Source organism: Rosa chinensis, chromosome 3, assembly GCF_002994745.2.
Source record: "Rosa chinensis cultivar Old Blush chromosome 3, RchiOBHm-V2, whole genome shotgun sequence".
Lineage (NCBI taxonomy): Eukaryota > Viridiplantae > Streptophyta > Magnoliopsida > Rosales > Rosaceae > Rosa > Rosa chinensis.
Genome location: NC_037090.1, coordinates 42,286,169 through 42,302,276, shown reverse-complemented (window position 1 = coordinate 42,302,276; position 16,108 = coordinate 42,286,169). Strand labels below are relative to the sequence as shown.

Here is a 16,108-nt window from a genome sequence, read left to right as displayed (position 1 = left end):
CCACAGGATACTTCTAGAGGAGGGGTCTAAACCCACTAGAGAGGCTCAACGTCGTCTCAACCCTCCAATGATGGAAGTAGTGAAGAAGGAGGTTATCAAACTCCTTGATTGTGGGGTAATCTACCCTATTTCTGACTCCAAGTGGGTCTCTCCAGTTCAGGTCGTGCCCAAGAAGTCTGGGATCACTGTGGTAAAGAATGCTGATAACGAACTGGTGCCCCAAAGGACAGTAACAGGCCACAGAGTATGCATTGACTATAGGAGGCTCAACGCAACCACAAGGAAAGACCACTTTCCTCTGCCATTCATTGACCAGATGCTTGAGCGCCTAGCTGGACATGACTACTACTGCTTCCTGGATGGATACTCTGGTTACAACCAGATTGCAATTGCAAATGAAGATCAAGAGAAGACAACCTTCACTTGCCCCTTTGGAACGTTTGCCTATAGACGTATGCCTTTCGGACTTTGCAACGCTCCAGGTACCTTTCAGAGGTGTATGGTAAGTATCTTTTCAGATTATATTGAGAAAATCATAGAGGTATTCATGGATGACTTTTCAGTTTTTGGAAAGAATTTTGATGATTGTCTTAATAATCTGGAGATAATTCTGAAACGTTGCATGGAAACTAACCTTGTCTTAAACTGGGAAAAATGCCATTTTATGGTTAAACAAGGAATAGTTCTAGGACATATTGTATCTGCTAGGGGTATAGAGGTTGATAAAGCCAAGGTTGATATTGTGCGTCACTTACCCTCTCCCACTTCTGTGAGAGAGATTCGTTCTTTCCTTGGTCATGCAGGTTTTTACAGGAGGTTCATCAAGGACTTCTCCAAAATTTCGAGACCCTTATGTCAACTACTCCAGAAGGATGTGCCCTTTCACTTTGACAAGGAGTGTCAAGAAGCTTTTGACAAGCTTAAGGAGTTGTTGACATCTGCCCCCATCATGTTACCTCCAGACTGGTCCTTGCCCTTTGAGTTAATGTGTGATGCCTCTGACTACGCAGTTGGAGCCGTTTTGGGACAAAGGAAGGAAAAGCTGCCCTATGCCATCTACTACGCCTCAAGGACTCTCAATGATGCACAAATGAACTACTCCACCACAGAGAAAGAGCTCCTTGCAGTTGTCTTTGCCCTTGAGAAGTTTCGCTCCTATTTACTTGGTACCAAAGTTACTATCTTTACTGACCATGCAGCTTTGAAATACTTGATGACCAAGAAGGAGGCGAAACCAAGGCTCATCAGATGGATCCTACTCTTGCAAGAATTCGACGTGGAAATCAAGGACAAGAAGGGTAGTGAGAACGTGGTAGCTGACCACTTGAGTCGCTTAGTGCATGCAGAAGATTATCTCCCTCTGGTGGAGACATTTCCAGACGAGCAACTCTTTGGACTTCAGGTAAGTGAACCATGGTATGCAGACATTGTGAATTATATTGTGTCTAGAAAGATTCCTGATACCATGTCACGTGCTCATAGGGATAGGCTTAAGAAAACTGTTAAGCAATATGTTTGGGATGAACCTTATTTGTGGAAGTATTGCTCTGATCAATTGATTAGGAGATGTGTGCCTGAACATGAACATAATGCTATACTTTCTTTTTGCCACTCTAAAGCATGTGGGGGACACTTTGGGTCTAAGAAGACTGCGTTTAAGGTGCTAGAGTCTGGGTTCTATTGGCCAACATTATTTAGGGATGCACATGCCTATTGTTTAACTTGTGATAAGTGCCAAAGAACAGGAAATCTAGGTCCTAGAAATCAAATGCCATTGTCCAATATAATAACTGTTGAAATATTTGATGTCTGGGGTATAGATTTCATGGGACCTTTCCCTTCATCTTTTGGGTTTCTCTATATCTTACTTGCAGTGGACTATGTTTCCAAATGGGTGGAAGCAAAGGCCACTAGAACTAATGACTCTAAGGTTGTTGCAGATTTTATCAAGTCTAACATCTTTAGCAGGTTTGGAATGCCTAGAGTTCTCATTAGTGATGGAGGATCCCATTTTTGCAATCGGACGATTGAGGCTCTCTTGAAGAGATATGATGTCACACATAAGGTTTCTACACCTTATCACCCACAAACTAGTGGGCAGGCTGAGGTCTCTAATCGTCAGATTAAGGGGATATTGGAGAAGACTGTGAACCCCAACAGGAAGGACTGGTCCTTGCGTCTAGAGGATGCTTTGTGGGCCTACAGAACTGCATACAAAACTCCCATAGGTATGTCACCATATCGAATTGTCTATGGAAAACCATGCCATTTACCTGTGGAGTTGGAGCACAAAGCTTGGTGGGCTGTGAAGTAGTTCAACATGGATATGGATGCAGCTGGGCTTCATAGGAAGTTGCAATTGCAAGAGTTAGAGGAGATAAGGAATGATGCCTTTGAAAGTGCTAAAATTTACAAGGATAAGACTAAGGCATTCCATGACAAAATGATTCGAAGAAAGACTTTTGTTGTGGGTCAAAAAGTTCTTCTCTTCCATTCTCGTCTCAAACTCTTCCCAGGTAAGCTTCGTTCTCGTTGGATTGGACCTTTTGTTATCACTCATGTGTTTCCTCATGGAGCTGTGCAGATAAAGAGTGAACATACAAGCAACGAGTTCAAAGTGAATGGCCATCGCTTGAAGCCTTACTATGAGGCATTTGTGGAACATGAAGTGGAGGATGTACCCCTCCAAAACGTTCCAAACCCTGAGGATTAAATGGAGGTACAAGTCTAGGCTGAAAGACTATAAACATTAAGCGCTGCTTGGGAGGCAACCCAATTCTGAAGTAGCTGTGGAGGAGTCATCAACGCAGATTTGTTTTATCTCTCCCTTTTACTTCTCCAATTTTTCTTTATGTTGGTAGTCATTTTCGTAAATTTCATCCCTATATGCTTAAGTGTTCCATTGCATGCTTTTTATTGATTACATTGAGGACAATGCAATATTTAAGTGTGGGGGAAGGGATTTACACTTTTATCTTGAGTCATATATTGAAAAATACAAAAAAATTGAAAAATGTCAAAAATTTAAAAATTTTCGTTGCTTTTGTTTTTGTTTTGAGTCTTAGGATGCCCTTTCAACTGTCTAGGATGATTCTATATCTCTAAAATCATGACTAAAGAGGATCACAAGATTGAGATGATTTTTAAACATGGTATTCTTTGGTTAATTGAGATATATGAAAAATGTGTGCCTTGTAGTGGATATGGATTCGAAAACTTTGGTACAGAATATGAGCATGTTAGGATGAGTTTTGATTCATATAAGCCCATGTGAGATAATTGAGCCATGTCCCTTTTTCTTGGAGTGAAATGAAAAATATATTCTTATTTTCTTGGCGATATTTTGATGATCTCATTATTCTTCATTTGATTGATTGCTTGCCATAGATTAAGTTTGATGGACTAGAGAATGCTAGAATTCACTCTTGTGCTTGTTGAGACGTTTGTCAATACATGGCCCTGATTCTGGAAGGGATAGAGGTACCCTAGGAATTTCCACCATTGCCAAATAAACCTGTGTCCCTAATTGTGCCCGTCGTGGGACTCCCCTAGATAAGCCCCTTTGAGCCTACATTGAGCCTTTTCATTCATCACCCTTAAAACCCTTAACCATGAAGCTTAGTATAGTTAAAACCCTACCCTTTGTTCTAAGAACTTAGTGGAGCTATCTTTTGAGACATACTTCATGGGTTTGGTGCTAAGGATGAAAATTGAGAAGAGGTGAAAGTTAAAGTGTGGGGGTAGACTTGTCCATAAAAGAAAAATATATGAAAAAGCCGAGAAAAAGAAAAAAAAAAAAAAATGTATACGGCTAAAAAGAAAAGAAAGAAAAATGTTTATGGATTTTAGTCCCCCATACTTGGTGATTTTGGAGTTTACGTTGAACTGAAGGCCCACTACAGAAAAATTTGGCCTTTGTCCATTCACTATAGTTCAAGGGAAGTTTACAATGAAGATTGGGCCCAACATGAAGACATTAGGCCCCTTTTATGTTACCTCTAGGGAAAGTGACGTTTTTGCAATACCTTGGTGGATTTCTTGAGGTCTCTACATCTACATATGCTCTGCTAGGTTTTTAGGACACTTTGATAAATCCTTACCTTTCATTTCCTTAAACCTTAAGCCCTAGCCCCATTACAACCCTTGATAAGACCTTCTTGATCCTTAAGATGGGACAGCCTTTGATGTGGAGATGAGTTACAAGAGTTGAACCTATGGCTTGGGTCCATCTGTGCAAGTAGTTGGTATCCTTCATGAGATCTTTAAAGAAAATTATACATGTGCTTTCGTTTCTTGAATTATGTGATATACTTGCTATCTTTCACATATACTTGAGTGTATAAGCTTTTAAGCATTGCCATGATCTGAGAGAAGAAAGAGTGGATATAACTTGTGAGGAGTTGAATCATACTTGTTTGAAACATGCTTAACAGAAACCATCACCATTGTTTCAACCAAGTCCTACTTGTGTATATGTAAGTTATGTGTTTTAATTAACTCTCGAATGCCTAACATTGAATTTTGGTTAAGTGCTAATCTTGGTGTTATGAAAGTAAGAGATTGCTGAGACAAATAGTTGAAGGGCAATAGAGTCATTGTTTTTGTCAAGTCTTTAAATTTTCGTTGAGTCTTAGTGTGTGTCTTAGTTTGATTTTGCTAAGGGACTAGCAAAAGCTAAGTGTGGGGGAATTTGATAGGAGCATTTTAATGCGACGTTTTAACTGCATTTCCCTACACTTTTCTGCGCCATTTCCTTGAAAAATCCCTGTTTGGGAAAGTTTCCATTCTTTGATTGGGAAAGTTCCTTATTGTAGAAAGTTTCCATTTTTGTCTTCATTTTTCATTTCTCATTTCTCATTTCTCATTTTTCATTTCTCATTTCTGGAAAGTTTCTATTTTTCATTTTTAGTAAGTTTCTATTTTCATTTTTTAGAAAGTTTCTATTTTAAGTATAGTTTCTATTTTCAGGACCTCCGAGCTAGAAAGTGGAAATGAACGCACGAATGGAAAGAGGAGCTTGCGAACATCAAGACGAACGAACATGAGAGAAAATGGCCCACACATTTGAGCAGAAATGAAGAAACAAGCTTTCCTAGTCCAACCAGGAAATCCTACAAAATGGAGGAAGGCTTCCCTAGCAAGTTTCCAACGCAACCATGAAAAAGAAATGGAAGAATATTGTGTTTTGCGTTGGAAAATGAGAAGGCTTGAAGATAAAGCAACGAGGCCCAAGAACTCTTTGGATTTTCGGCAAATTGGATAAAGGCCCATCAAAGCCCATGACATTAGGGTTTGTGACGCAAACCCTAACCCTTAAGGTTGTTGTTGCCGTGAATTTGCAAGAGAGAAACAAGGAGGTGGCGTCCAAGAAAATCAGAAATTAAAAGGAGATTTTCTAGGGTTATTTTTATGGAAATAAATCAAGAGATAAAACCCTAGAAGACCTAGCCGTCCAAGCCAAGAGGAAAACAAGGGGATGCCGTGCAAACCCTAGGGAATTCGGCAAAAGATAATGAAGAGAAAAACTAGGGTTTTGCCGTGAGGAAAAATCAGAAAAAAATAAAGAGATTTCGTGGAGATTTCTTAGGGAGCTTTTAAAGGAAAGAGAATATGTGTTGAACACAAAAAGCTCTCAAAGGAGTCTAGGTTCGTCCCCCTTTATTCTCTAAGTATATTGTTGCCGAAATTGGTGAAGGAAATCAGAAAATATCTATATATATTTCGGCAAGATTATTTAGGGAATTTATATTGGAATTTTGTGATTGGTTGCACCACCTCATAGGGCTTATGTGGCACGAAATCATTGGAGAAAATTATGTGGAGGAAGCAAGAGATTGCCGTGAGCTTTGCTAGGGTTGTGGACGGATTGAAGACCTAGAAGCCGTCCCCTATATATTCCTCTCTTCTCTCAACGTCAAGGGTTCCCAAGTTCCATTCTTTTACGTTTATACTTTGAGAAAAAAATCAGAAAACTCTCTCTAGCTTAGCCGTGTTCTTCTCCATCCTCTAGGGCAACCACGAAGTTCAAGCAAGGCCAAGGAAGAAGAAGACAAGCCGTGCACACCATCCACCCTCCACCTTGAAGATTGCTTTCGAAATTCAAGAGACCACATCATCACTTCATTCATCTCATCTTCATCACGGTGTAATCCGATTCTCCTTGTACCTTTGCTTTGTATTTTCGTTGGTTTTGCCTTAGTTGACACATATGTATGAACAAGTATTGTTTTCTGAAATTTTATGATGAATTGTTAATTTTCAGATTCATATATTGCGATTTATGGTTGCTTTTGTGTGAGTGTTTGATTAAATTTGCATGATAGAAATCTTTTGTATGATTATCTTGAATGGTTCGAAACATTTAGGGTTCTTATGTGATTGTTGCTACGAATTTGAGAACATGAATCAACTTTTTGGTTTTGTGTTCTTGAATCGATAAGTAGTAAAGGTTTTGTACAAAAACCGAATTTAATCAAAGAAGATTGCAATTAGGTGGACTTTTTCATACTAAGTTGCACATTTGAGTTGATAGCCTTTCTAGGTGTTTATTGCGTTAAACATGACATGATTGACTAGCTTTCTAGGGCTTGATTGCATGTTTGATAGAATTAATCTAGGTGCTTTCGCTTAGGTTAATTAGCATTGAAAGTAAAATATGGGAAATTGTTTGCTTTTGAACGTTTCACATGATCAACTCCTCTTGCATGACTATGATGAACAATGATGAACTTGAATCAATTTTAATCATGAGTTTCGACTTTGATCTTTGTTCTTACATTCCATTTATATTTTTATGTTTTTGCGTTTTTAATTATTTAGTTAGCTTTTATTTTCGAAAATAGAAAACCAAAATCAAAAATCCCCCCTTTTTCGTAAATATGTATATATTTTGTTTTATTTTTGTAAATATTATACTTTGTTTTAATTTTAATTGTTTAATTGTTTGATAATGACAGGTGTACCCTCAATCCCCGGAATAGAACGATCCCTATTTACTTTATACTACTAATGACATTTCAGGGTTAAATTGGTCGCTCGATAAAAGCGACATCACTCTCGAATATCTAAATATTGATTCTTGATTAAGTGCTAATTTTGATGTCATGAGAGTAAGGATTTTTGAGACAAATGTTAAGGGCAATATAGTCTTTGTGTGTCATTTGTGTAGAGTCTGGTAGTGAATTGTTTATTTTGGTTGAGTCTTTTGTTTTGATTTTGCTAAGAGACTAGCAAAAGCTAAGTGTGGGGGTATAATGATGCGGCTAAAATAGCCTCACAATTTAACCCTGCAAAATGTAGTTGTCAGTATAGGATAAGCAGGGATCGTTCAGTCCGGGGATTGTATGGTACACCTACACTAAAAGGTCAATAAACAAATAAAAGAATAAAATGGGGGGTTTTGAGATTTGGTTCTAATCTACTTAAAATAAAAACAAAACAAATAAAATTATGTACAATGATCGACTTCCGTAACCTAGACCACTACCACTTTAAAATTACTAAGTGTAAAAACAGAAAATCCTTTTCGACATGCTACAAAAACGTGCCCATCTTAAATGCCTAGATAAGAGTCCAAATGAAAAGCCTTAGCGGATCAATCCATTTATCTAATTCGTTCTAATGTGGGCTTGGATCAGAAAAGTCCTTACCAAGCCCAATACTACTAATTTTCGAAAACACTTAGCGTAATTCTCTTAACTAGTAGAATTATCTAACCCTCGAATCAACTCACACGTGCAAATTAACCATTACACATAGAATTTAACACGTAATTTCCAGAATCATTTAACCATTGAAACATGATTTTTACCACTTTTTAGAACTAATTGCTACTTGTTTAACTTAGCGCCTTAACAAATAACAATTACTCTTGGCAAATGAAGCAAACACACAAGAACTCTCACCTTTATTCTAGCATGCAAACTTATCAATCTAACTCTGAAAATTACCTAAACACATAAAAGGACACAAGATTGTAATATGCATCATCAAAGAATTCTCAAAATTAACTTAATAATAAACTGAAAATCTCAAAAATATTAATAAAAATATTCTGAAAATCTCATGTCTCCAAGTACACAACTCACAAATCCAAACAAACAAAACCGAAACAAAGATTGTAAGTAGAGTCATAGTTACACTTTGAAGCTTTCCTTAGCGGCTTGGCAACAAGGTGAAGAACTCGTCTCCGCTATGGTGGTGGATCGTCCTTGACTTAGTGCCTAAGAACTTCTTGGATTGATGGAAGGATGGTGGTCACGGTCTTGTATGTGATGGAGGTTTGAGAAGTGAATTGGGCTGAGCTATGGAATATTTTTTAGCTAAGAACTGATAAGCTAGGAAGTAATCTTGGTCAGGAAGTGATCTTGGTCAGGAAGTGATGATTTTGGAGTAGAGAATGGCTGCTATTTATAGTGGAATTCTCATCTCTTGTGATGCAATCATGGCCAATCGTCTTGAGGTGATTTCTCCTCCAAATTTGCTTGATTTTCTCTTGACAAAGTCATGAATTTTCTGATTTCTTTTCCCCTTAATGGCTCATTGTATATGCCTTGAATAGCGACCAGATACATCCCTTATTCTTCTCCTTTGATTTGCACTAATTTCTTCCAAGAATTGTGCACACAATAAACTCCTACAATCAAGAAAAATCAGAATTTAATTAGTGTTATAATCAATAGTAAATAAGATAATCAAGAATAAATATTGATTATAAACACTCCCTTTTATCTCCTTCAATTCTTCATGATTTTTGCTTTAAGTTTTCCTTGAATTCATCAGTCAAGAGTTCTTAATTTGATGGACTCTCTTTAAAACAAGAAAATCAGAAATTAGGAAGTTTAAAAGAAGAAAGTTTCCTAAAACAAAATAGGAAATATTTCCTAAAATGAAAGAGGAAAGTTTCTAAAATAACTCATCCTTCGTTTACTCTCATTTTTGTTCTTTTTCGCTTGTTTTCTCCATTTCAGTCCTTGAAGTACCTAAAAACATAAACTATGTTATAATTATTAATTTTAAGAGAATAACTTAGCAAAATGAGGGAAAATACATAATTAAAATGTCACACTTTGTGCTCTTATCAATCCAGAAAAGGAAAGCTTGCCAAAACAAGACTCTTGAGTCAACCAAGAGTGGAGATCGAATTAATGAAGTACATGGCATGAGGGAAGCTTCTTGAAGACTCTAGATGATGACATGGCATAAAGGTGACGCATGGAGGCCCATGAACTCTCAAGAATGAAGTGGATTTTCGGCAAATGGATAAAAGGCCCATAAAGCCCATACAACTAGGGTTGTGACGCAAAAGTAAACCCTAGACATCATTGTTCCCGTGAAATCCTAAAGATAAACAAGGAAGTTGGCGTCAAAAATCGGAAATACAAGGGAGATTTTCTAGGGAGATTTTCTAGGGCTATTTTTATGGAAATACATCAAGAGATAAACCCTAGAAGACTCCTAGCCGTCCAAGCCAAGAGAGAAACAAGGAAAATGCCGTGGAAAATCAGAAATATAAAAGAGGATTTCGGTAGAGAATTTCTTGGGAGATTTTTTGTGATGCCCCGGAAATTCATAATTATTTTCTGAGGATTTTCCAGAATTAATTTTATAACAGTTGGACGATTTCGTGGCTTGTGGACGGAGCGGAAGTGTTTCGGACAAATTTTTATTCGAAAAGTATGGTCTTAGGGGGTTTGAAAAGGTTGACTTTTTATACGTTGGGATTCTCCGAAAACTTCCTTCACGAAAGTTGTAGAGCGCGTCGATACGAGTTCGTGGATATGTGGAACGCGAGAATCGGAGTTCGTATGAGGAAGTTATGGTCATTGGAAGGAATTTCCATTTTAGTATAAATAGAAGTTTCCCGAAGGAGAAACTTACTATTTTCATTTCCTTCCATTTCCGGAAACTCATTTTTTCTCTCCCTTTTTCTCTCTCGGTCGATACCTTCAGTATCGAAGAAAACCGTCTGACCCGACCCGGACCCGGTCGATCCGACCCGACGTTTCCGACGAGCTCCGGCCATCTCCGGCGACGAAATTTTCCAGACAGGATCGTCTCCGCCGTCTGGTGGTCCCTGTGGTGTTCTCTAGCGCCGATTCTCGGTGGTAGCGGCGGTAGAAGGCGGTGCAGCCTTGTGTTTTCGGACCCGGCCGGAAAACACAACTCCGGCGACCTCATAACTTCAGGCTTCTTGGGTTGAGTTCAGAACAAGCTCCCTGGTCGATCCTTGGTGTTTGTTTCGACCGGTTTACGTGAAAATTCGATCAACTCGGATTGGATCACTGTTCACGGCTTGTGAGGTAGTTTTCGATCCCTTATGCTTGTTTTCTGACTTCGATCCAGTTATGAGAATTCACAAGCATGCTTAGATGAAGCTTTTGATGTTGGGAGTTTTGTGAAATAATGAGTTTTTGGCCGGCGGCGGTGCACCACCGTCTGTGGTGGCGTTCCGGCGGTGTTCTGGCCACTTAAGGAACTGGTTTTGGTATTATATATGTTCTACTCGTTGATACGAGCGTTTTGATATATAATATGCAAATTTTGGAGTTCGTATGGAATTGTTATGATTTTTGCAGTTTCATACCGATCGATTTATTCGATCCTTGAGGATTTGAGCATCCGATCGACTTGTGATTTTGACATATCGATCGTATAAGTGTTCCGGAGACATTGGATGGTCTCGGATGTGGTTTCGCCTCATTTGGCGTCACCTTGGGAATTTTGGTTCGATTTAGGGTTTCGAACGTTATCCCTTGTGATTCGTTGACTGAATGAGAGCTGTAATTCCTTAGGTACGTGACGTAGTACTCCGTGGAAGGCTATTTTGTGGATTGGCTGCCTTGTCCTGAATTGAAGACGCAGCGGGAGTTTCGAGGTGAGTAATCTCACAAGGTTCATTAATGAATGGAATACCTGTATCGTTTGGTGAGTAAATCTCACGATATGTGTTATGAGTAGGATCGATATTTGTTATGAGCAGGATCGATATTTGTTATGAGTAGGATCGATATTTGTTATGAGTAGGATCGATAATTGTTATGAGCAGGATCGATATTTGTTATGAGTAGGATCGATATTTGTTATGAGCAGGATCGATATTTGTTATGAGTAGGATCGATATTTGTTATGAGTATGATTACCCTATCGTCTTGGAGTTATTAGGTTAACTATGACTATAGTTGGTATTAGTGGTTTTCTGTGTGGATGGATGACTATGTGTGTGTATATATATATTATGGGATGTATATATATACATATATATTCATGTATTAGTGGCTTCGTTGTGAATCTATGTGATGATCGCTATCTATGTGATGACCAGCGAAATCTCTGTGATGATCGCTATCTATGTGATGATTGGCGATATCTTTGTGAATCTATGTGATGATCCTTGAAATCTAAGTGATGATTAGTAGGATGATGCAAATCTAGGTGATGATCGGTGGAAATCTGTGCGATGATCAGTGTGATGACTGCTCGGTAGCAGAGCTGAATTGTTATTAAGTTAACAAAGATTGAGAGGACTGCGGTGATGGTTGGGGCTACCTACAGACGTCAGAGTGTGGGACTTCGATGACTACTTTGTCTTGAATTGTTTGACTTAATGTGACCTCCTGAACTAAATTATATGCAGGGGTTACTATGAATTGTTTTGCTTGTTTTGATATGTGATTGCCTTGATTTCTCCTTGATTGTATTGATTGATGGTTTGATTTACATTAAGAGCCATAAGGGTTATGAACTGTACTCTATAGTGAGGATAGGAAGGTGATTCATTGTTCTTCACCTTTGATGTCATGTTGATGACAAAAGCTCCTAGGGGGGAAAATGGGAAATGAGTGTGATGTTGAAATTCGCCGTAGTGCGTTAGGATGGCGTTAAACATTTCTTGAGGAAGTCTTGTTTGACCGAAATTTGTGTAATTGGATGCTAGGATTGAGGTTATGAGCAGAAGGCTTTTGTGAAATTTGTGTAATTGGTTTTGAGTTACTCATACGAGCTTCATAAGCTTACCGGGTTTGTTGTGTGGAACCCGGTGCACTATTCAATGGAATGGTGTAGGGGTTAATCCTGCAGGTTGAGGAGATCGTGGCTGAAGCTGAGGTGACTCCTGTGCAGCTTTGTGGTAGGAAGCTATCTTTGTGACTTTACCGTTGATAAGGACTTCCGTTGTATAGTTACTCTGAGCTGCATTTACGTTTTATTTTGTTGTTGACAATTTATTTCGTAAGCATTGTAATATATAACTCTATGGAGCGAGTTTATATTAACTTTGAGGGTTCAGGGCATCAATATCTGTGTAAGTTAAAGGGAAAAAGATTTCCAGGTATTTTGTATTGATGACTGGACGTTCACGCATATATAATTATGGGGTTATATATATCGATTTTCTTGTGTGTAAAATCAGGGGCGTGACATTTTTATGGAAGGATAATATTATTGGAGAATTATTTTGTGACTATGCCGTGAGAAATAAGGAGAGAAAGGAGGAACCAAAGTGCCAACCAAGCAAAGATAACGCAAGGAGAGATTCAAGGGAGAAATAAAAGGAAAGAGAAAAAGGTGGAGATCAAGAAAAGCTCAAAAGAAGTCTAGATACATTCCTTAATTCCCTAAAGGAAGTTTGGCCGAATTGAACTACAAAAATCAGAAATTATATCAAGGGAATTTCGGCCAAGATTTTATGGAATTAAAAGAGAATTTTGTGATTGGTTGAACCACCTCATAGGGCTTATTTGGCAAGATATTATTGGAGGAATTATGTGGAATTTTCAGATTAATTCCATGAAGTTTACACGGCTTGGAGAGCAAGGAGGACGTCCCCTATATATTCTCACACTTTCTCAACGTCAAGGGGTCCGAATTCTTTACATTCTACACTTTAGAAAAAAATCAGAAACTCTCTCTAGCCTAGCCGTGCTCATCTCCATCCTCTAGGGCAACCACGAAGTGCAAGCAAGGCCAAGGAAGAAGAAGACAAGCCGTGAACACCATCCATCACCATCCTTGAAGATTGCTTTCGAAATTCAAGAGACCACATCATCAATTCATCCATCTCATCTTCATCCACGGTGTAATCCGATTTTCCTTGTAACCTTTGCTTTGTATTTTCGTTGGTTTTGCCCTAGTTGACACATATGTTTGAACAATTGTTGGTTTCTGAAATTTTATGATTAATTGTTAGTTTTCAGATTCATACATTGCGATTTATGGTTGCTTTTGTGTGAGTGTTTGATTAAATTTGCATGATAGAAATCTTTTGTATATCAATCTTGAATGGTTCGAAACTTTTAGGGTTTTTATGTGATTGGTGCTACGAATTTGAGAACATGAATCAACTTTTTGGTTTTGTGTTCTTGAATCAATAAGTAGTAAAGGTTTTGTGCAAAAACCGAATTTAATCAAAGAGGATTGCAATTAGGTGGACTTTTTCATACTAAGTTGCACACTTGAGTTGATAGCCTTTCTAGGTGCTTATTGCGTTGAACATGTTGTGATTGACTAGCTTTCTAGGGCTTGAATGCATGTTTGATAGAATTAGTCTTTGTGCTTTCACTTAGATTAATTAGCATTGAAAAGTAAAATATGGGAAATTGTTTGCTTTTAACGTTTCACATGATCAACTCCTCTTGCATGACTATGATGAACAATGTTAGAACTTGAATCGATTTAATCATATAAGTCAGTTTTGATCTTTGTTCTCACATTCCATTTGTATTTTTATGTTTTCGCATTTTAATTATTGTTAACTTAGTTTTTATTTTCGAAAAAGAAAACCAAAAACAAAATCCCCCCTATTTTCGTAAATACCTTTGTGAATATTATACTTTGTTTTCATTTTAATTGTTTGTTTGTCCTACATTGACAGGTGTACCCTCAATCCCCGGAATAGAACGATCCCTATTTATTATATACTACTAATGACATTTCAGGGTTAAATTATGCGCTTGCTTCGAGCGCATCAAGTTACATGAGCTCTGCTAGGGTTTTAGGACACTTTGTTAAATTCCTTACCTTTCATTTCTTAAAACCTTGAGCCTTAGCCCCATTACAACCTTTGAGAGGACCTTCTTGATCCTTAAGATGGGACAGCCTTTGATCTGTGGAGATGAGTTACAAGAGTTGAACCTGTGGCTTGGGTCCATCTGTGCAAGTAGTTGATATCTTTCATGAGATCTTTTGAAAAAAAAATTATTATATTCACAAAGTGCTTTTCGTTTCTTATATATGTGAGCTATTTGATAGCCTCAAAATATTTTCTCTCACATATAATTGAGTGTATAAGGTTTTAAGCATTGCCATGATCTGAGAGAAGAAAGAGTGGACATACCTGGTGATGCGCTCGAAAGCAAGCGCATAATTTAACCCTGAAATGTCATTAGTAGCATATAATAAATAGGGATCGTTCTATTCCGGGGATTGAGGGTACACCTGTCAATGTAGGACAAACAAACAATTAAAATTAAAACAAAGTATAATATTTACACAATATAGACATATTTACGAAAAAGGGGGTGATAGGAGCATTTTAATGCGACGTTTTAACTGCATTTCCCTACATTTCTTGCGCCATTTCCTTGAAAAATCCTTGTTTTGGAAAGTTTCCATTCTTTGATTGGGAAAGTTCCTTATTGTAGAAAGTTTCCATTTTTGTAATTTTCATTTCTCATTTCTGGCAAGTTTCCATTTTCAGTTTAGGAAAGTTTCTATTTCTCACTTTTAGTAAGTTTCCATTTTTCATTTTTAGAAAGCTTCTATTTTTCAAAAGTTTCTATTTTTCATACTAGTTTCTATTTTCAGGACCTCCGAGCTAAAAAGTGGAAATGAACGCACGAATGGAAAGAGGAGCTTGCGAACATCAAGACGAACGAATATGAGAGAAATCGGGCCACAGAAATGAGCAGAAATGAAGAAATAAGCTTTCCTAGTCCAACCAGGAAATCCTGCAAAATGGAGGAAGGCTTCCCTAGCAAGTTTCCAACGCAACCATGAAAAAGAAATGGAAAAATAATGTGCTTTGCGTTGGAAAATGAGAAGGCTTGAAGATGAAGCAACAAAGCCCAAGAACTCTATGGATTTTCGGCAAATGGATCAAAGGCCCACAAAAGCCCATACAATTAGGGTTTGTGACGCAAACCCTAGCCCTAAAGATGTTTTGCCGTGAAATCCTAAAGATAAACAAGAAGGTGGCGTCAAAAATCAGAATTATATGTGGAGATTTTCTAGGGCTATTTTTATGGAAAGAAAATACTTGGAAATAAACCCTAGAAGGATTGCCGTGAAGAATGAAGAGGAAAACAAGGGAGGCAACGTGAAACCCTAGCAAGATGACGCCAAAAGATATTCCCTAGAGATTTTTAAGGAAAGAGAAAAAGGTGGAGACCAAGAAAAGCTCAAAAGAAGTCTAGATACATTCCTACATTCCCTAAAGAGTTTTGGCCGAATTTGGAAGCATAAAATCAGAAATTATCTCTTTATTTCGGCAAGAATTATTTAGGGAATTAATATTGGAATTTTGTGATTGGCTGAACCACCTCATAGGGCTTATGTGGCAAGAAATCATTGGAGGAAATTATGTGGAGGAAGCAAGTTATTGCCATGAGTTTCTCTAGGGTTTTCCACGGCTTGGAGACCTAGGGGCCGTCCCCTATATATTCTCACACATTCTCAACGTCAGGCGCCAAAAATTGATGTCGCTTTTGGGAAGCGACCAATTTAACCCTGAAATGTCATTAGTAGTATAAAGTAAATAGGGATCGTTCTATTCCGGGGATTGAGGGTACACCTGTCATTGTCAAACAATTAAACAATTAAAATTAAAACAAAGTATATTATTTACAAAATATAGACATATTTACGAAAAAGGGGGGAATATTTTTGATTTTGGTTTTCGAAAATTAAACTAAGTTAAGAAAATAATTAAAATGCAAAAAACATAAAAATATAAATGGGATGCAAGAACAAAGATCAAAGTCGAAACTCATGATTAAAATTGATTCAAGTTCATCATTGTTCATCATAGTCATGCAAGAGGAGTTGATCATGTGAAACGTTCAAAAGCAAACAATTTCCCATATTTTACTTTCAATGCTAATTAACCTAAGCG

At 37.7% G+C, this 16,108-nt stretch overlaps 1 protein-coding gene across 1 annotated transcript in view; it reads left to right on the top strand.

The window, feature by feature from the left end:
• Positions 1-1,879: 1,879 nt before the first annotated feature.
• LOC112194600 overlaps positions 1,880-16,108 on the top strand; it is a gene marked incomplete at its 5' end in the record, with an annotated part of 149,107 nt that continues 134,878 nt past the window's right edge. The window contains 1 exon segment of the mRNA XM_040516133.1: positions 1,880-2,101. Coding sequence (XP_040372067.1) covers positions 1,880-2,101 — 222 coding nt within the window.